The 13,176-nt window shown below is 39.3% G+C and overlaps 1 protein-coding gene across 1 annotated transcript in view; it reads right to left on the reverse strand.

Moving 5' to 3' along the window:
* The window catches only part of IL1RAPL2 (interleukin 1 receptor accessory protein like 2), a 394,936-nt gene that overhangs the window by 182,690 nt on the left and 199,070 nt on the right, over positions 1-13,176 (reverse strand). The window contains exon 3 of the mRNA XM_050901762.1: positions 9,552-9,825. Within this exon, the coding sequence (XP_050757719.1) occupies positions 9,552-9,825 (274 nt within the window). The remainder of the gene's footprint in view (positions 1-9,551; positions 9,826-13,176) is intronic.

The following is a 13,176-nucleotide window of genomic DNA, read 5'->3' on the forward strand; positions in this document are numbered from 1 at the left end:
TTTATACAAGAGGATTTGCAATTTTTTTTTTCTTGCAGGTTCATTTTTCATTAAGTGTTGGGGTTTTTATTACATTTTAAGACTTTGGTCTTAGAACTAAGACCATGGAGGTAGATCCAAAAGCTGGGAAGTGTATTTATCAAAGCAGTGCTCAGGGAACAGCACAGCTCAGACTTAGATCTCTCCCAATGTACCTAACTACTCTGGCTGTTTTAATGACATTTTCATTGGCTCACTGAAATACTGATCACAGGACTGTATAGGTCAACCCTTGCATTCATCTTTCCTCGTTCTGCGTTAAAGCAATAACAGCAACTACACCCACCAACCGTCTTTGTCCATCTGAAGGTCCACAGGAATTAATGCACCATCAGATCCACTACCAGCTGCTACAAGAATGTGCTATGTTATCAACTTTCAGACTTAATTGAGCATTTGATTGTTTTCCTCTGCCTTCATGAGAAGTTTATAAATTCATTCCTGTCTAAATTTTACACTTCACATAATGGTTACCAAGCAGTTTCACTGGTATCGGAGCTTGTTTCACTCAGATCAATGAGGTCATGGTTTGGTGATCTGCTTAAGGAAAAATGAGTTATTTATTATCATTGTTTTTTTCAGATCACACAAATGTAACATCTTTCCTAAAAACAAATGGATTATTACTTACTCTTCCAAGGTTTCATTCAAGTGCTAACTTATTTCTCGGTGACTACCACTGCTACATGTTTGGGGTCATTGTCTGGAAAAGATCGAATTCCCTCTTATGGTGTAAATCACTCTCAGAGATTACAAATCACAGACGCTTCACAGTTTTTGGATTTTTTCTTCTTATTAATTTGTCAAGTGAGAGAGCAATGCCTGAAGAGGAACAATTCAACAGAAGGCTGGCACTGCTGTTGCTGCTCCCTGAACCATAAGCCAAGAGGTGCAGGGATTCTGCGGTGCGTGTGTTTGGTACCTGGCCTTGGCACAACTCCAGATATTCCTGTCTTGTATTTTGCTTGCTCATTGCTGTTATAACTGTAATACTAATACCAACTCCTATGCATGATAAGGCAAAATCCTACTGCCATGTTACCTCTTCTTTAATGTCTGACTGGCTTTCAAGATCCTAGTAAAAGAAAACAACATCATGGAAGTATGAACTCAGAAAATGAAGTGCTAAAACAGTACAATGTTACAAATCCAATGTTCTTGCATTATCTCTACTTCCTTTGATCCTCCAATAAAGACCTGCATTGTGAATCCAGACAGACGTACCATTCAAGGCCCCTTTCCCTTCAAGTAGAAAAAGTATTTGTGCTGAGCTAACCCATCGCTCTTTAAGAATTTTTATTCTTTCTGTACTTCTTTTCTCCTAAGATTCAATCGCTACACAAGACTCACTAGAAACAAGACAACAATTTGAGCTTGACTCAAATTGAGCCCATGTTTTACAATGAAGAAATACAATACCATCACTACTCAAAAGAAACAACTTCTGAGCAAAGTCACTGAAAGGTAATTTTAAAGGGCTCACATTAATGACAGCTGGAAAAAACAAACAGGGATGTCTCCTCAAGTCAACCGTCAGGAATATAGTTCTCACCAGAGGCACTTAAAAGCAAGACCTGTACTCCTCACTGTGAGTTTAGCCCTGTTTAGGGAATTTTCAGGCTTCCTGGATACTGGGACAGAGAAGAAAAGATGTTCGGATCTGGCAGTTGGGTAGAGTTTCTCACAGTTGGGTCTCTCTCACCAAAGCTTAGTTGTAAGTTTAATTTAAAGTTGGACTTCAGCTAACATCCTTATTAAGAATGAATTGTGACACAAAAATGTCAGGATGTGCCTAGTACAGTCAGTGACACAGCCTGTAACAGCAAGGCCAAGATTTGAAAATTCAGGGATAATCTCTAGTATCATGTTTCTTAAGTCTCTCTGAGAATAGTAAGTGACAGCCAGCCTGATCTGCACATGGTTAAGGGTCAGAGGAGATATTTCTTTTCTGGTTGTGTCACACACACATGCACTGGTCCTGCTGACCTCTGCATCATGACAGAACCAATTCAAAAACAAACAAATGACCAGTCAGTCATTCCAACACGGACTACTCCGGCACAGAGAGAAAGTCTCCTAGCATTTAAGTTGAATCACACAGGTCTACAGTGTTCCCTGGTTTGGGTTTTTTTTAAAAGTCTTCAAAAATGTTAGTTGTTAGAAAGGAATATATGAAAATATAACACAGAACACAGAAGAAATGCAAAAGCCAAAAGAACACCAAGTTATCTCAGCATATCACACCTAAGTTCATGAACTATCTGGTCTCTATCAGCTTCAGCATATCCTGTTCCAGCAGAAGAAATCCTGTAATTGGCAGGGTTTGCTCTCAGGGAAAATTTCTTCCTTGCCCTTAAGAATTACAAGACAGCAAGTTGCCCTAAAGTTTGCTACTGCAAATGACTAAGGCCTTTTCATTTATTTCCTAATAATTTTCTATTAGAACTCTGGATATTACTGTTAAATTATATTGTCTTACTGAAAAGCACCATTACGAATGACATAAATCTGAGGCACAGGGACAAGTGTTCCCAGGAAAGTATTAAGAAATCCCCTTCCAATAATTTTGTATTTGCAATACCCTGTTTCTGAGAGCACCGAACACTTTCTCCTTTATTTCTTCCAAACCACACAGTGTGTGAATTACTGTATCTACTCCTCTATGCTTTTTTTTATTAGACATCTAGCATGCAAAACAAAAGTTGCATTCAGGATACCCATCAGACTTGTCTGCATTGCTAAACCTCACTGATTTTGTTGCCTCAGGGAATAAAACCCGTGGAGCACATCCTTCTTCATGCATATAAGTCCTATTTTGTAGAAGCAATGAGGAAAGGCAAGCCCCTCTCAGTTTGTATACGGGCAATTGAGCATGTAAACCAGTGGATCAGTTATTATCTCATAGGGCATACAAGGAACGCTATCATGAAGAATCATGAAGTGAATGTCCTTATGCCAATTTGCAATGAGAGCTGTTTTGAGTCCTGCAGCTGAGTCCTCCTGGCTGTGTCTTCCCTTAAGTGTTTGCCAGAAAAGAAGCAATTATCCTCCAGGATCACTTACCAAATACCAGTTTAACTCCCTATGGTTCTGTCACCTTGTACTTTGGGCATGATGGATTTCCTCAGGAAACCTTCCATTTGTCTGTCCACTCGCAGGACACGTACAACTTTGTCTATTGACATGTTACAGTTACAGCTGGCTTGATGCGGGTTTCAACAGGAGTGGTACCTGCGTAAGCACATTCTCCTCCATTGTTATTTGGAGAACAGACGGGAAATGAAAACTCCCTGACATGTTGGAGAGGAGATGGCTGAGGAGGGCTGAACAACATCTCGGCAATAGGTCTCCTGCATGCAAAGTTGACTGCGTGAGGAAGCAGTTACCCCAGTTTGCATTCTTTCTCTCCACAGGCAAGGTTCAAAGCCCACCAGGGAAGGCACTTCTTCCACGAGCAATCAGTGACAGCGAGCTGAAACATTACTGAGGCACTGCAGCACATGGAGCTTTCGCTATGACAATCTGTAGGGACTAGAAAGTAACGTCAGTCATTTTAAAGGTATCTAAACCTGGGATTTTACTATTAGGAAAACTGAAGGATACAAAATATTCTCATTCTTGTGCATGGTGCTGCAACACGGAAGTTGCTGGATGCTCTCCAACCACAGAGCAACATGGGCATTTCTGCTTGAAGCCCTGACTGTTCCTGCAGCTTCTCATCAACAGTAAACACTGGCTTTCAGAAAGACAGAGGATGGATATTTTCCCTTTTAAAGCTTTAGAGAAGGAGGGCAAGTGGAAATATACCTATCACCAGGGAAAAGAACCAAATCTTTGTTTTTCTGCAAGTGTAAGCGTCGAACAGATAGAACTGATTTCTCTCAATAAAGACAATGTAATCAAAATGATTTGCAGGAGCACCATCAGTTTTTACACAATTTAAATAGAAAAGTAGAAGCATTCTGATTCTACTTTCCCCTGGAGTTTGATAATGCCAAAACATTATATCTCAGTAAGTTAAATTTTATTTTATCATGAATCATACTGACTTTATATTGTATCCACTCTAACACTGTATTCAAGTATTGAATACCATATATCACAGGGATTTTGTTTATACAGAATCAGTCACTTTTAATGTGGGAAATGTCACGCACTTTTAATGCGTGACATTTAATGTTAGTGTCATACAGAGCCTGGGAAGACTATGCCATGCTGAATCCATGCACTTGCTCTAAATGTGAAATTCAGCTGGCTTCTACAGACATGCCTGGGACAGTACAGCCCTGAAAGCTGATCATGTACCAGTGTGCAAGTATGAGAGGTAACTACGAGATGTGTAATCCATCAGCTACTTAGATATGCTTCTCTTGGACATCTGATGATTAAAGATACTGGCCCACTAGAAAGTGTCATCTTTGGATCTTTTCAGAGTAAGTCTCTGGGGAAAAAAAGCACTTGCCAGTGAAGCATATGGAAGGACGTATTCTATAACTAAACTGGAATTACAACACTGCATTCAAAGGGATTTGAGATACAAAATCACCTTTGTCATGAACAATTGAGCACTGAATAAAGCCAAAGCACCTGAAAATGAAACATTCTGTAATGAGAAGATATTGCCACCAACAAAATGAATGACTGTATTAAAACACATATTGTAAGAACCATGAGAGATGGCTGCAGAGAACGTGACCTTACCCCTACACATTTTCACATCACAATTTAGTCCAACTTTCCTGTTTGGACCTGAAAAAAACCTCTTCTTTCTTTTCACTTGGAAGCCAGACTTCCAGCGCTCAGAGAAGTAGTGCAACTTTTCCCGGGATGATGGGTGCATACTGCAGTCCAGGTTGTAGGCATTTGAAACAAGTCCCTCAGCTCCGCCTAACACCCACTGAAGGGAGAGCACAGAGGTTATGCCACAAATGAAGTTTTACTGACAGCCCCTCCAGGCTGTCTAAATCTGATTTTGATTTGCTGGTCATGCGCTCCACAGACAACCAGAAGCCAGAAGGCTTAAAATCTACTATCAGTCTATTTTATTACTGCTCAGAAAGTAATATCTCAATATTTCACCAATGGCTCGGCAAAGGCTTGATTCTTCTGTGCATGTCCATAGCAATGCTGCTCTCCATTAAGAATTGTGCAGACAGGGACAAAGTAAGGGAAAAAGGATACTCAGATTTCCTAACTCGATTTGTTGGCACTTCTCTGGCATCAAATGCTGGTATGAAAGATCTGCAGGCTTATTGCCTCATAGGCATTCAAGGCCCTCACTCCCTTGTTATTCTGCATCCTGTATAAAAATTGAGGCTTAGCTCTGTCAGCCAGTCTGGCGACCACAAACTTCCACCTCCTGCTTTCCCTGCACCCCCTCAAGGCCCAGACTTTCTACCCTCCTGATTCACATTATGGGAATTGAGTTATTTTATTTCACCAACAGTTAATTAACAGCAAATATGCACTAATGTTTTACTCTTACTGATCTTGCTTATAAAGCATTTATTCAGTACTTCAGTTTATTTCAGAGCTCGGCCCCACTAGAAGAAAGGGCTCCAGGAATAGTCCCTTGCTGAGGGGGAAAGGTGCAGCTAAACTTTGCTGAGATTTCTTCCCTAGCTCATCTTCTCTTCCTTCACCAGGTTAAGAGGATCTAAGTAGGCCCAGTTCTTGTTCCCTCTTTAAAAAACAGAGGCTTTTAACACAGAAAAACAAATGTATTTGTTCAGAGAGCAAAAGCAGCACATGATCTGGCAAATGACTGTCTTACTCAGAACTTTAGGGCCACCCTATGCATTTAGACCTGTTTTCGTTTCCATGTTTGGTTTTGGTGCTCTCATCTCTGAATCTTTTAGTGAAGATGCTTCGATCCAGAGTGCTGATATGAAAATCCCAGAACCAAACCTCTGTAATAGAAATGCTGACAACTTTATCTGAAAGTAGCATTGGCGGGTGCCGGAAGATTAATGGCATATCGAGGGCCTGTACTGCAAAGAGACCTCCAGAACACAGCATTTCCATGTTGGGCAGTAAAGTCATGATACAAATGTCCCAGCATTTATCTGGGAACTGTAATAAAACACACATCTGTCCATTAGTCAGGATCCCTTTTGGATGTCACTGGATCTTGCTGTACTAATATCCCTGATTTGGCACAGAAAAGGCACCGGAGAAGAAAGCAGATCCATGGAATTCACATGGATTAGCTAACACAGCTCAACTCTGTACTCTTTTAAAAGCCCCTGCAGAATGAGGACCCCTGAATATGTTACAGCCATGCTTAACACTGGAGAAAAATACCACGCTTTGGTTTGCATCTGAGTGTCAGCTCAATGTCAAAATGTATTGTGAGAAGAGAGAAGTAAGTTTTAATGCAACAATAATTTCCTCCTATTACACACACCCCCACACCTGCCTATGGAACAATGTCTAATTGGTTAATAAAGGAGAGGCAGTATTTAAATTATGGTATCAGACCTCTACAGCCTGGAGAAGCAATCTCTTTCATTAAGGCTGCTCTAATAGTCCTTAATTTTATTCAGTATTATGGGTTCATTTACAAAACAGACATTATGATTATTGAAATGACAATTCTGTATAAAGAAAGAATTCACTGACACGTTTAATTTTTACCCATCTCCAAATCACTGTCATACCAGCCTATCCTTCACCTGCTCATACCCACCCTTTTCAAGCAGCATCTGAAAAATTCCTTCCAATTTCTTCAAAGATACTCATGCCTTGATCCTACAAGCACCCGTGAGCAACCAGAAAATGCAGCTTCTTGAAAAACAGGGGGTTTTTTTTTAGAATTGTGAAGAACCTTTTCAACAAATAGGAAATTCAGTGAAATGTGCAGTTGTCATTTTCCCCATACAGTTTTCTTATTGCCACATAGTTTTGACTGGGGAAAAAGTAACAAGTTGGGGAGGAGTGAGTTAGCATAGCTCTCACTATTGCCTGTGACATCCTTCATGTACGACTTGCTAAAAACCCTTCGTGTTCAATTCCCTTCTATCAGAGAAGATCTTCCCAGCTCAAGAATGTGTCCTTCCTTTCAAGCCATAAACAACTTCTGGGACAGGGACCTCTTGTCCCCACTTAGCACCACATCCAAGCATCTCACTCTCTTGTGCTCTTTTGCATAGACAAGTACGAATTTCAGACACAACGGTTCTAAGGCAAGAGACTTGAAGTGGTTGAATGCAGCCCACCCCGGCCACTGGGACACGCAGATGTGGGCTTTCACCCTTTGGGCAGCACAGGGAATTGCACCAGGGCTTCCCATGTCCTTGGTGAGTGGCTAGAAAGACATCAATTTAGGTTTGAATTGCTTCTGATTTTCTCTTAGAGAACCTAAATGAAAACTTCTTTGTTGAGAAAAACTTCAGAAGTTTTACATTTGTCTTGAATCAAAAGCATTTTCCTCCCCAATTTTTTTCACTCAGCTACCAAACTAAAAGACTCAATTATGCATGCAACCCTAAACCCAGTGTTGCACACTGATGGACACAGTCACCTCTTCATTGCCACTGCAATGAGTTCTCTCTACCAGTCTCTATTCATTCAGTCTACAAAAGAAGGCATTTGTAACAGAAATTGTTAATATTTCTAGAAAATAAAATCATATTCTAGAATTACTGCTTTCATTTGTGACCTCTTAATTCTCACAAAGCAGGTGATCCTGGTTAATGACTAAAACGCAAACATCTGCTTATCCCCCTCCAAAAAAATGGATTAATAAAGCTGAAATTACACAGTTAATGGTGTGGATAGTCTACAACAAAAGTGTGATCATATTTCCGAATATTACATCTAGCCCAATTTTAATGAAATTAAAATAAATTACTATTTCCTCAGCTACTTTAAGCCACCTATGATTTCATAAACAATAACAGCAAGGATACATTACCAAATTTTTGGACGAAAAAATTAATTCAGTAAAGGAAGAAATATAGTCTTTTATGTGTAACCACTATCTATAATATTCTGCACTCCGACATAAATCTGAAAAAGGCAAAAATATCTGTAATTACATAAGAAAGTTCTAGCCAAAGCAGGAAAACTGCATAACTGACAAGGAAGATCTTATTGCCGTGTAATGCCTTCCAAGAAGCATGCCATACAGTTTTTATCTGAAAATGAGGAGAATGCATGAAGTATTTAAGAACTTGCCCATTTGCTACCAAAACTACTTTGTCATGTAAATAAGCAAAGAGTTTCGAAATTTTCCAGAAAAAAGTATGTCCCAGAATTTGATCCAAGATCAATTCTTCAGTGTTCACATAGGATTCACATTAAAATTTCCAGAGTATTAAACTAGTAACTTGATTATCACAACAGTGACTTCTTATGAAAGAAGTATAGCTCCCTTGAAACATGTAAATCACTATCTTCCCATAACATTTCAAAAGCACGGAGTTCACATTACACCAAACCTGTGACAGAGCAGCTGATAAAAGAATAATTAACTCCAAAGGCTGCAAACACAGACTTAAGAGTGAGTTTGGCAGATGCATCTGATATTTAAACTGGACATTGGTCCCCAGTACAAACCACCATGCACCACAGCACAATCTTTGATTTTAGTAGTATTCTTCAGGATCAAAATGGACTGAAGCAGCTGAGACAAGGCAGCAAAACTTAGCAGAGATGGAGAGAGAGCAAATTCTGGGCTCTGAACAGTGCTGTTATTTTGCTGCAAATATTTGATATTAAATTCATAAAACTTGTGTATAATTTCAGTATGGAACAGCAGACAAGGATGAAGCAAGCTTCATTCTCAGAAACTAAATAGTTTAAAACCAAATCACATAAAGTATCTGTAAACTCCTTTTAATTCAAAACTGGATCATTTAAGGCATATTTATTCATTCATTCTTAAAGAGTCCTCCTTTTTTATCTTCTCATTTTAGGCAGAGCTGACATCAACATCCACATGATGGAAATCACGAGCTCCAGCACATGCTTAATTTAAGGCTCTTCCAACAGTTCCAAAATACTTCTGAGACCTGCATTTCAGTGCCTTACCAAACGAGGTCTGCTTCAATTTATGACAAATCACAACTGTATATTGAAACAAACATTTCTTCAAAACCAGACAGAACTGTAACTCTCCATGGCCTAACCCCATCAGAATAATTCAAACTGTGTCTAACTCTTGAATAACTCAGAGGATTTGAAAAAGAGCATCACTTAACCAAAATACGATTTAAGAAGTATCCAGTTCTGAAGGTTTATGGCAAATTGAGAATTTGCAAATGTTGGACTTAAAAAAAAAGTAATTAAGTGAAAGCACATGTTTAATTATAGCTATTGGAAGAGGTAACTATAATTACTAGGGAAACTAATTTTGAGACAAAGCATTATGTGACATATATAATTATGAGAATAAAAATGAGTATATATTAACTGGAAGAGTATCTCAATCCTGAGAGCTAAATTTAAACATTTTTTTTTTAACCAATACAATCTATACATTCTTAGTTAGACTTTAACACAATACCCACCTTAGAACACATGTGTAGAAACCACTGTCTTGCAACTCAACCGAGTGAAACCATATTGAATCTTCATCCTTGCTCATCCTAACTTCAGAAAATATAATGGGTTCTTCTAAATCTCCTTTGTTTTTGTACCACATAAGCCTAAGACCTGTGCTTTGGGCCATGCTATAATTAGTTCTGATATAGCTGTAGAAAAGGGCACATTTCACTCGGACTGGTTCACCTGCCAAAGCCATGTATGTCTTGAGATCCACTGACCAGTCAATGCAACCATCAACTGAAAGCAAAACAATAATAAAGAAATATTAGATACAGATATATTTTTTCAAGATAGTGAAAGGCAGCTTGTGAAATGCAATGCAATTAATTAAAAGAACCTTTGTTTTATAGCAATGTGAAAAACCTGAAGCAGCTATTGGCAATCAAAGCGTTTTATACACCTTTTTTAGTGACATGTAAATGCCAATGTGCAGGCAATAAATAGAGCACATTGGCCCTGCTCAATTCCATTTCTTTAGAATATGATTACTTTCACCCCCAAAACACTAATTCTTTAATAAATAAAACAAGTGTTTTCACCTTAACTACTTGCCCCTGTAAACCAGTTTTGAATTCTTTAAATCCTTGTTGGAGGAAAATGTACATTGGCATCTGAACCCAATCTTATCCCTTAAAACTTTTCCATCCACCTCTGCTAATTATGTTACGTAAAAAAAAATAGGCAATAGATGTGACATTTATCATTTTCTTTTCAAGACAGTTCCACATAGCTTTTTTTTTTCTACAGCCTACTCAAACTGTAGAGATATGTATTATATACAACAGGATACAATTACAACATGCTACCTATGCAATCAAGCTTAATACAGGAATTGTACAAATATGAAAAGGTATCTTTTGATGTCCTGTTCAGCAAAAACTTTTGAAACAGTTTTCTTGATACTTCACTTTAAAAATGAACAGATGTCAGCCAGTTTAATAAAAGACTACTTCCCCCTACCATTTTTCCTCCCATTATTTTAAATCATCTTAGTTACAATATAATCCGAGAACATGCATACGTATCAACATGTAACTCCCCCCTGACATATCAGAGACCTTTTAATTCAATCTTTTTTATTGCTGGAAAAACTGTAAGCCTGAAAGTCAACCAAGAATATAACCAAAGAAAAAGACTGCAAGGCAGATCATCAATATGCAAATACACTACCTAAAATAAATAGACTTGATGAAAAATGTAGGTTTTAGAATTTACTGATTATATCCAGCTACATGTAAGTGGAACATCTTTACCCTTGATGTAGCTACCTCAAATTCAACCAAGTGAGGTTCAAGTTGCCCCTTCTGCATTTACAGTATCAATTCTCAAACTCTAAGCATTAGATATTCTCATACACTCTTCATTTCATATGCATCTTCAATAGCATTCACTCATTAAGTTATTTTTTTTATTTACTTCCCAAACAAATGTAGCGAGCCAAAATTTCTACATGTGGTGGAATATCAGATCTAGTCCTTTTTTTTTAGCGGCTTTTACTGCTTTTAAATTATGTCTACCATTTTTTTCAGGCTTCTCTTGAATCCTTCAAAACAAACTGTGATAAATGGAAGGTTTTAATTTTCCCATTGCAATAAATCAGCTTTAATTGTACTGCGACCACATGAACCATGCAGCTGAGCCGTATTTTAAACCTGTTGACAGTGACCACTTTCATCCATTTCTGATACGTAAACTTCCATGTAACATCTTGTTGTAAAACAAACTAACACAGGCTCAAGAGGGAAGGGAAACCCATTACTCAAAACTATACTTTTAATGTATCTACTTTCATGAGGGCATTGACAGGCGAAGGGAGATCGTACAATACCTTCACCCCAAGTGGTGCGGATCAGGCTACCTGCTCCTGCCACCCAGCCCGCAGGCAGATGCAAACGCAGCAGCCGGTTGTGCCAACTGACTTCTTACTTCAACAAAAAAAGCCCCAAAACCAAAACATTCACCTGAAGTTATGTACACACAGTTTCAGTTCACTTGAATTTTCATTTCCATTCTCATTTTGCTGAAAACACCCTGCTGACAAATTAAAATTCATTGCTCCTTGCTTTTAACGGCTACGGTTAATGACGTAAAATGAAAGTCTGGTAGCAATTTACTGACTTTCCTTTTCTTCACTGCTGCAGCATCACTTCTTCCTCTGTGTTCTCCCTCTCACAGCTTAGTGCCACACAGAACAGGACAAGTTTGGATAATCGTTACTTGAAAATCACATACTGAAGTATTTGTTCTCAGTGCATCCCATCCAGGTTTATAACATCCTTCCCCATGACCAAAGCCGCACACCGTAACTCAAACATTCTCTTGCCAGGACCCCATGAAACACTGCATTCACCTCTCTCTGCAATGGTGTTAATCAGACACGGGCAACCAGAGCTGGAAAAAGAACCCAGTTCTCCCAGTCCTACAAACCCATCCAATCCACTTTTACATTAAAGCCTGGTTCTGACATCATAAATTATTTTATATAGGTGGCTTTGAGGGCTTTTACATCGAGTGGGTATCAATATACTCCATACAGAGCTTCCTCACAAAAGCTCTGTGCTTTTTTTAAGCCCTGCTCTTTAGGCTGGTGTGAGTTTACAGTTAAAGAGCAGTGCAGAGCTTACAGCCGCCTTCTCTCAGCAAGGGATGTGAAAGGCAACACTGAGCTCTCCAGATGGCTCATCCCCATTCTCCAGGACATACAGGTATTCTCAAAGGCACCTTTCCTCCTGTGCTTTAGCAAAGTCACAAAAGTCTAAGTAGGGGCGTAAGCTGAAATGAATAGGGGTGCCCAGAACTGGAATCTAGATCTAAACTAATTCAGCCAATCTAATTAATTCTGTCAATCTTCTCCTGTCATGTCATCTAATGCTTTCGGACCTGTGCTGGTTCAGCAAAGTTAAACCACAGTAAAGAATAACTGACATTCAGACACACACGGAAAGCTTGTGGGTCAAGCAGAAAGGTGCCAGTTTTTCATTTATTTCACAGAGTAGAGTCACAATTAGGAATAGTTACGGAGTTAGGTACTGACCCAATATGGAAATCCAGCTTTGGAAGCTGAAAATGCCTCTGCTTCCAATAAAATTTCTCCCACATCCACACCAAACAACTTGTCAAAGCACAGCTCAAACGAACACCAAGCATCCTTCAGTGTCATTCAATCTGCCTCATCTTCCACTTTCATTTGAAAATTTCTTCTCCCTTCTAGTGTGCACGTCTCTGCTATTTTATTTTCAGAATTACAACTGCTGGAGTATACAAAGCACAGTGGAAAAGATGAAAGACATTTGAATGCTAATTCACAGCCAGGTCATCGGAGTGGCTAAAACCCATCTCCAGCTGCCCTCAGTGGAGAGTGAGACTGTGGGGCCGGTGCACCGCTGCCATTGCCAGCGCTCCAATGGACGCACAGGGCACGGTGACCTGACCCCAGCCCAGCACCTGCATGTCAAAAGAAGAAAAGAAAGGAGATTTACACCAGAGACCTTTTTCCCATTAACAGTATCTGAACAGAAGAATTTCAGCAGCCAGCAGCAAGGCTGACCCCAACACAGCGAGCGCAGTGGAGGGGGAAGGTGCAGGCAG

The sequence above is a fragment of the Gymnogyps californianus genome, chromosome 9 (genome assembly GCF_018139145.2).
Source record: "Gymnogyps californianus isolate 813 chromosome 9, ASM1813914v2, whole genome shotgun sequence".
In the NCBI taxonomy this organism is placed as follows: Eukaryota; Metazoa; Chordata; class Aves; order Accipitriformes; family Cathartidae; genus Gymnogyps; species Gymnogyps californianus.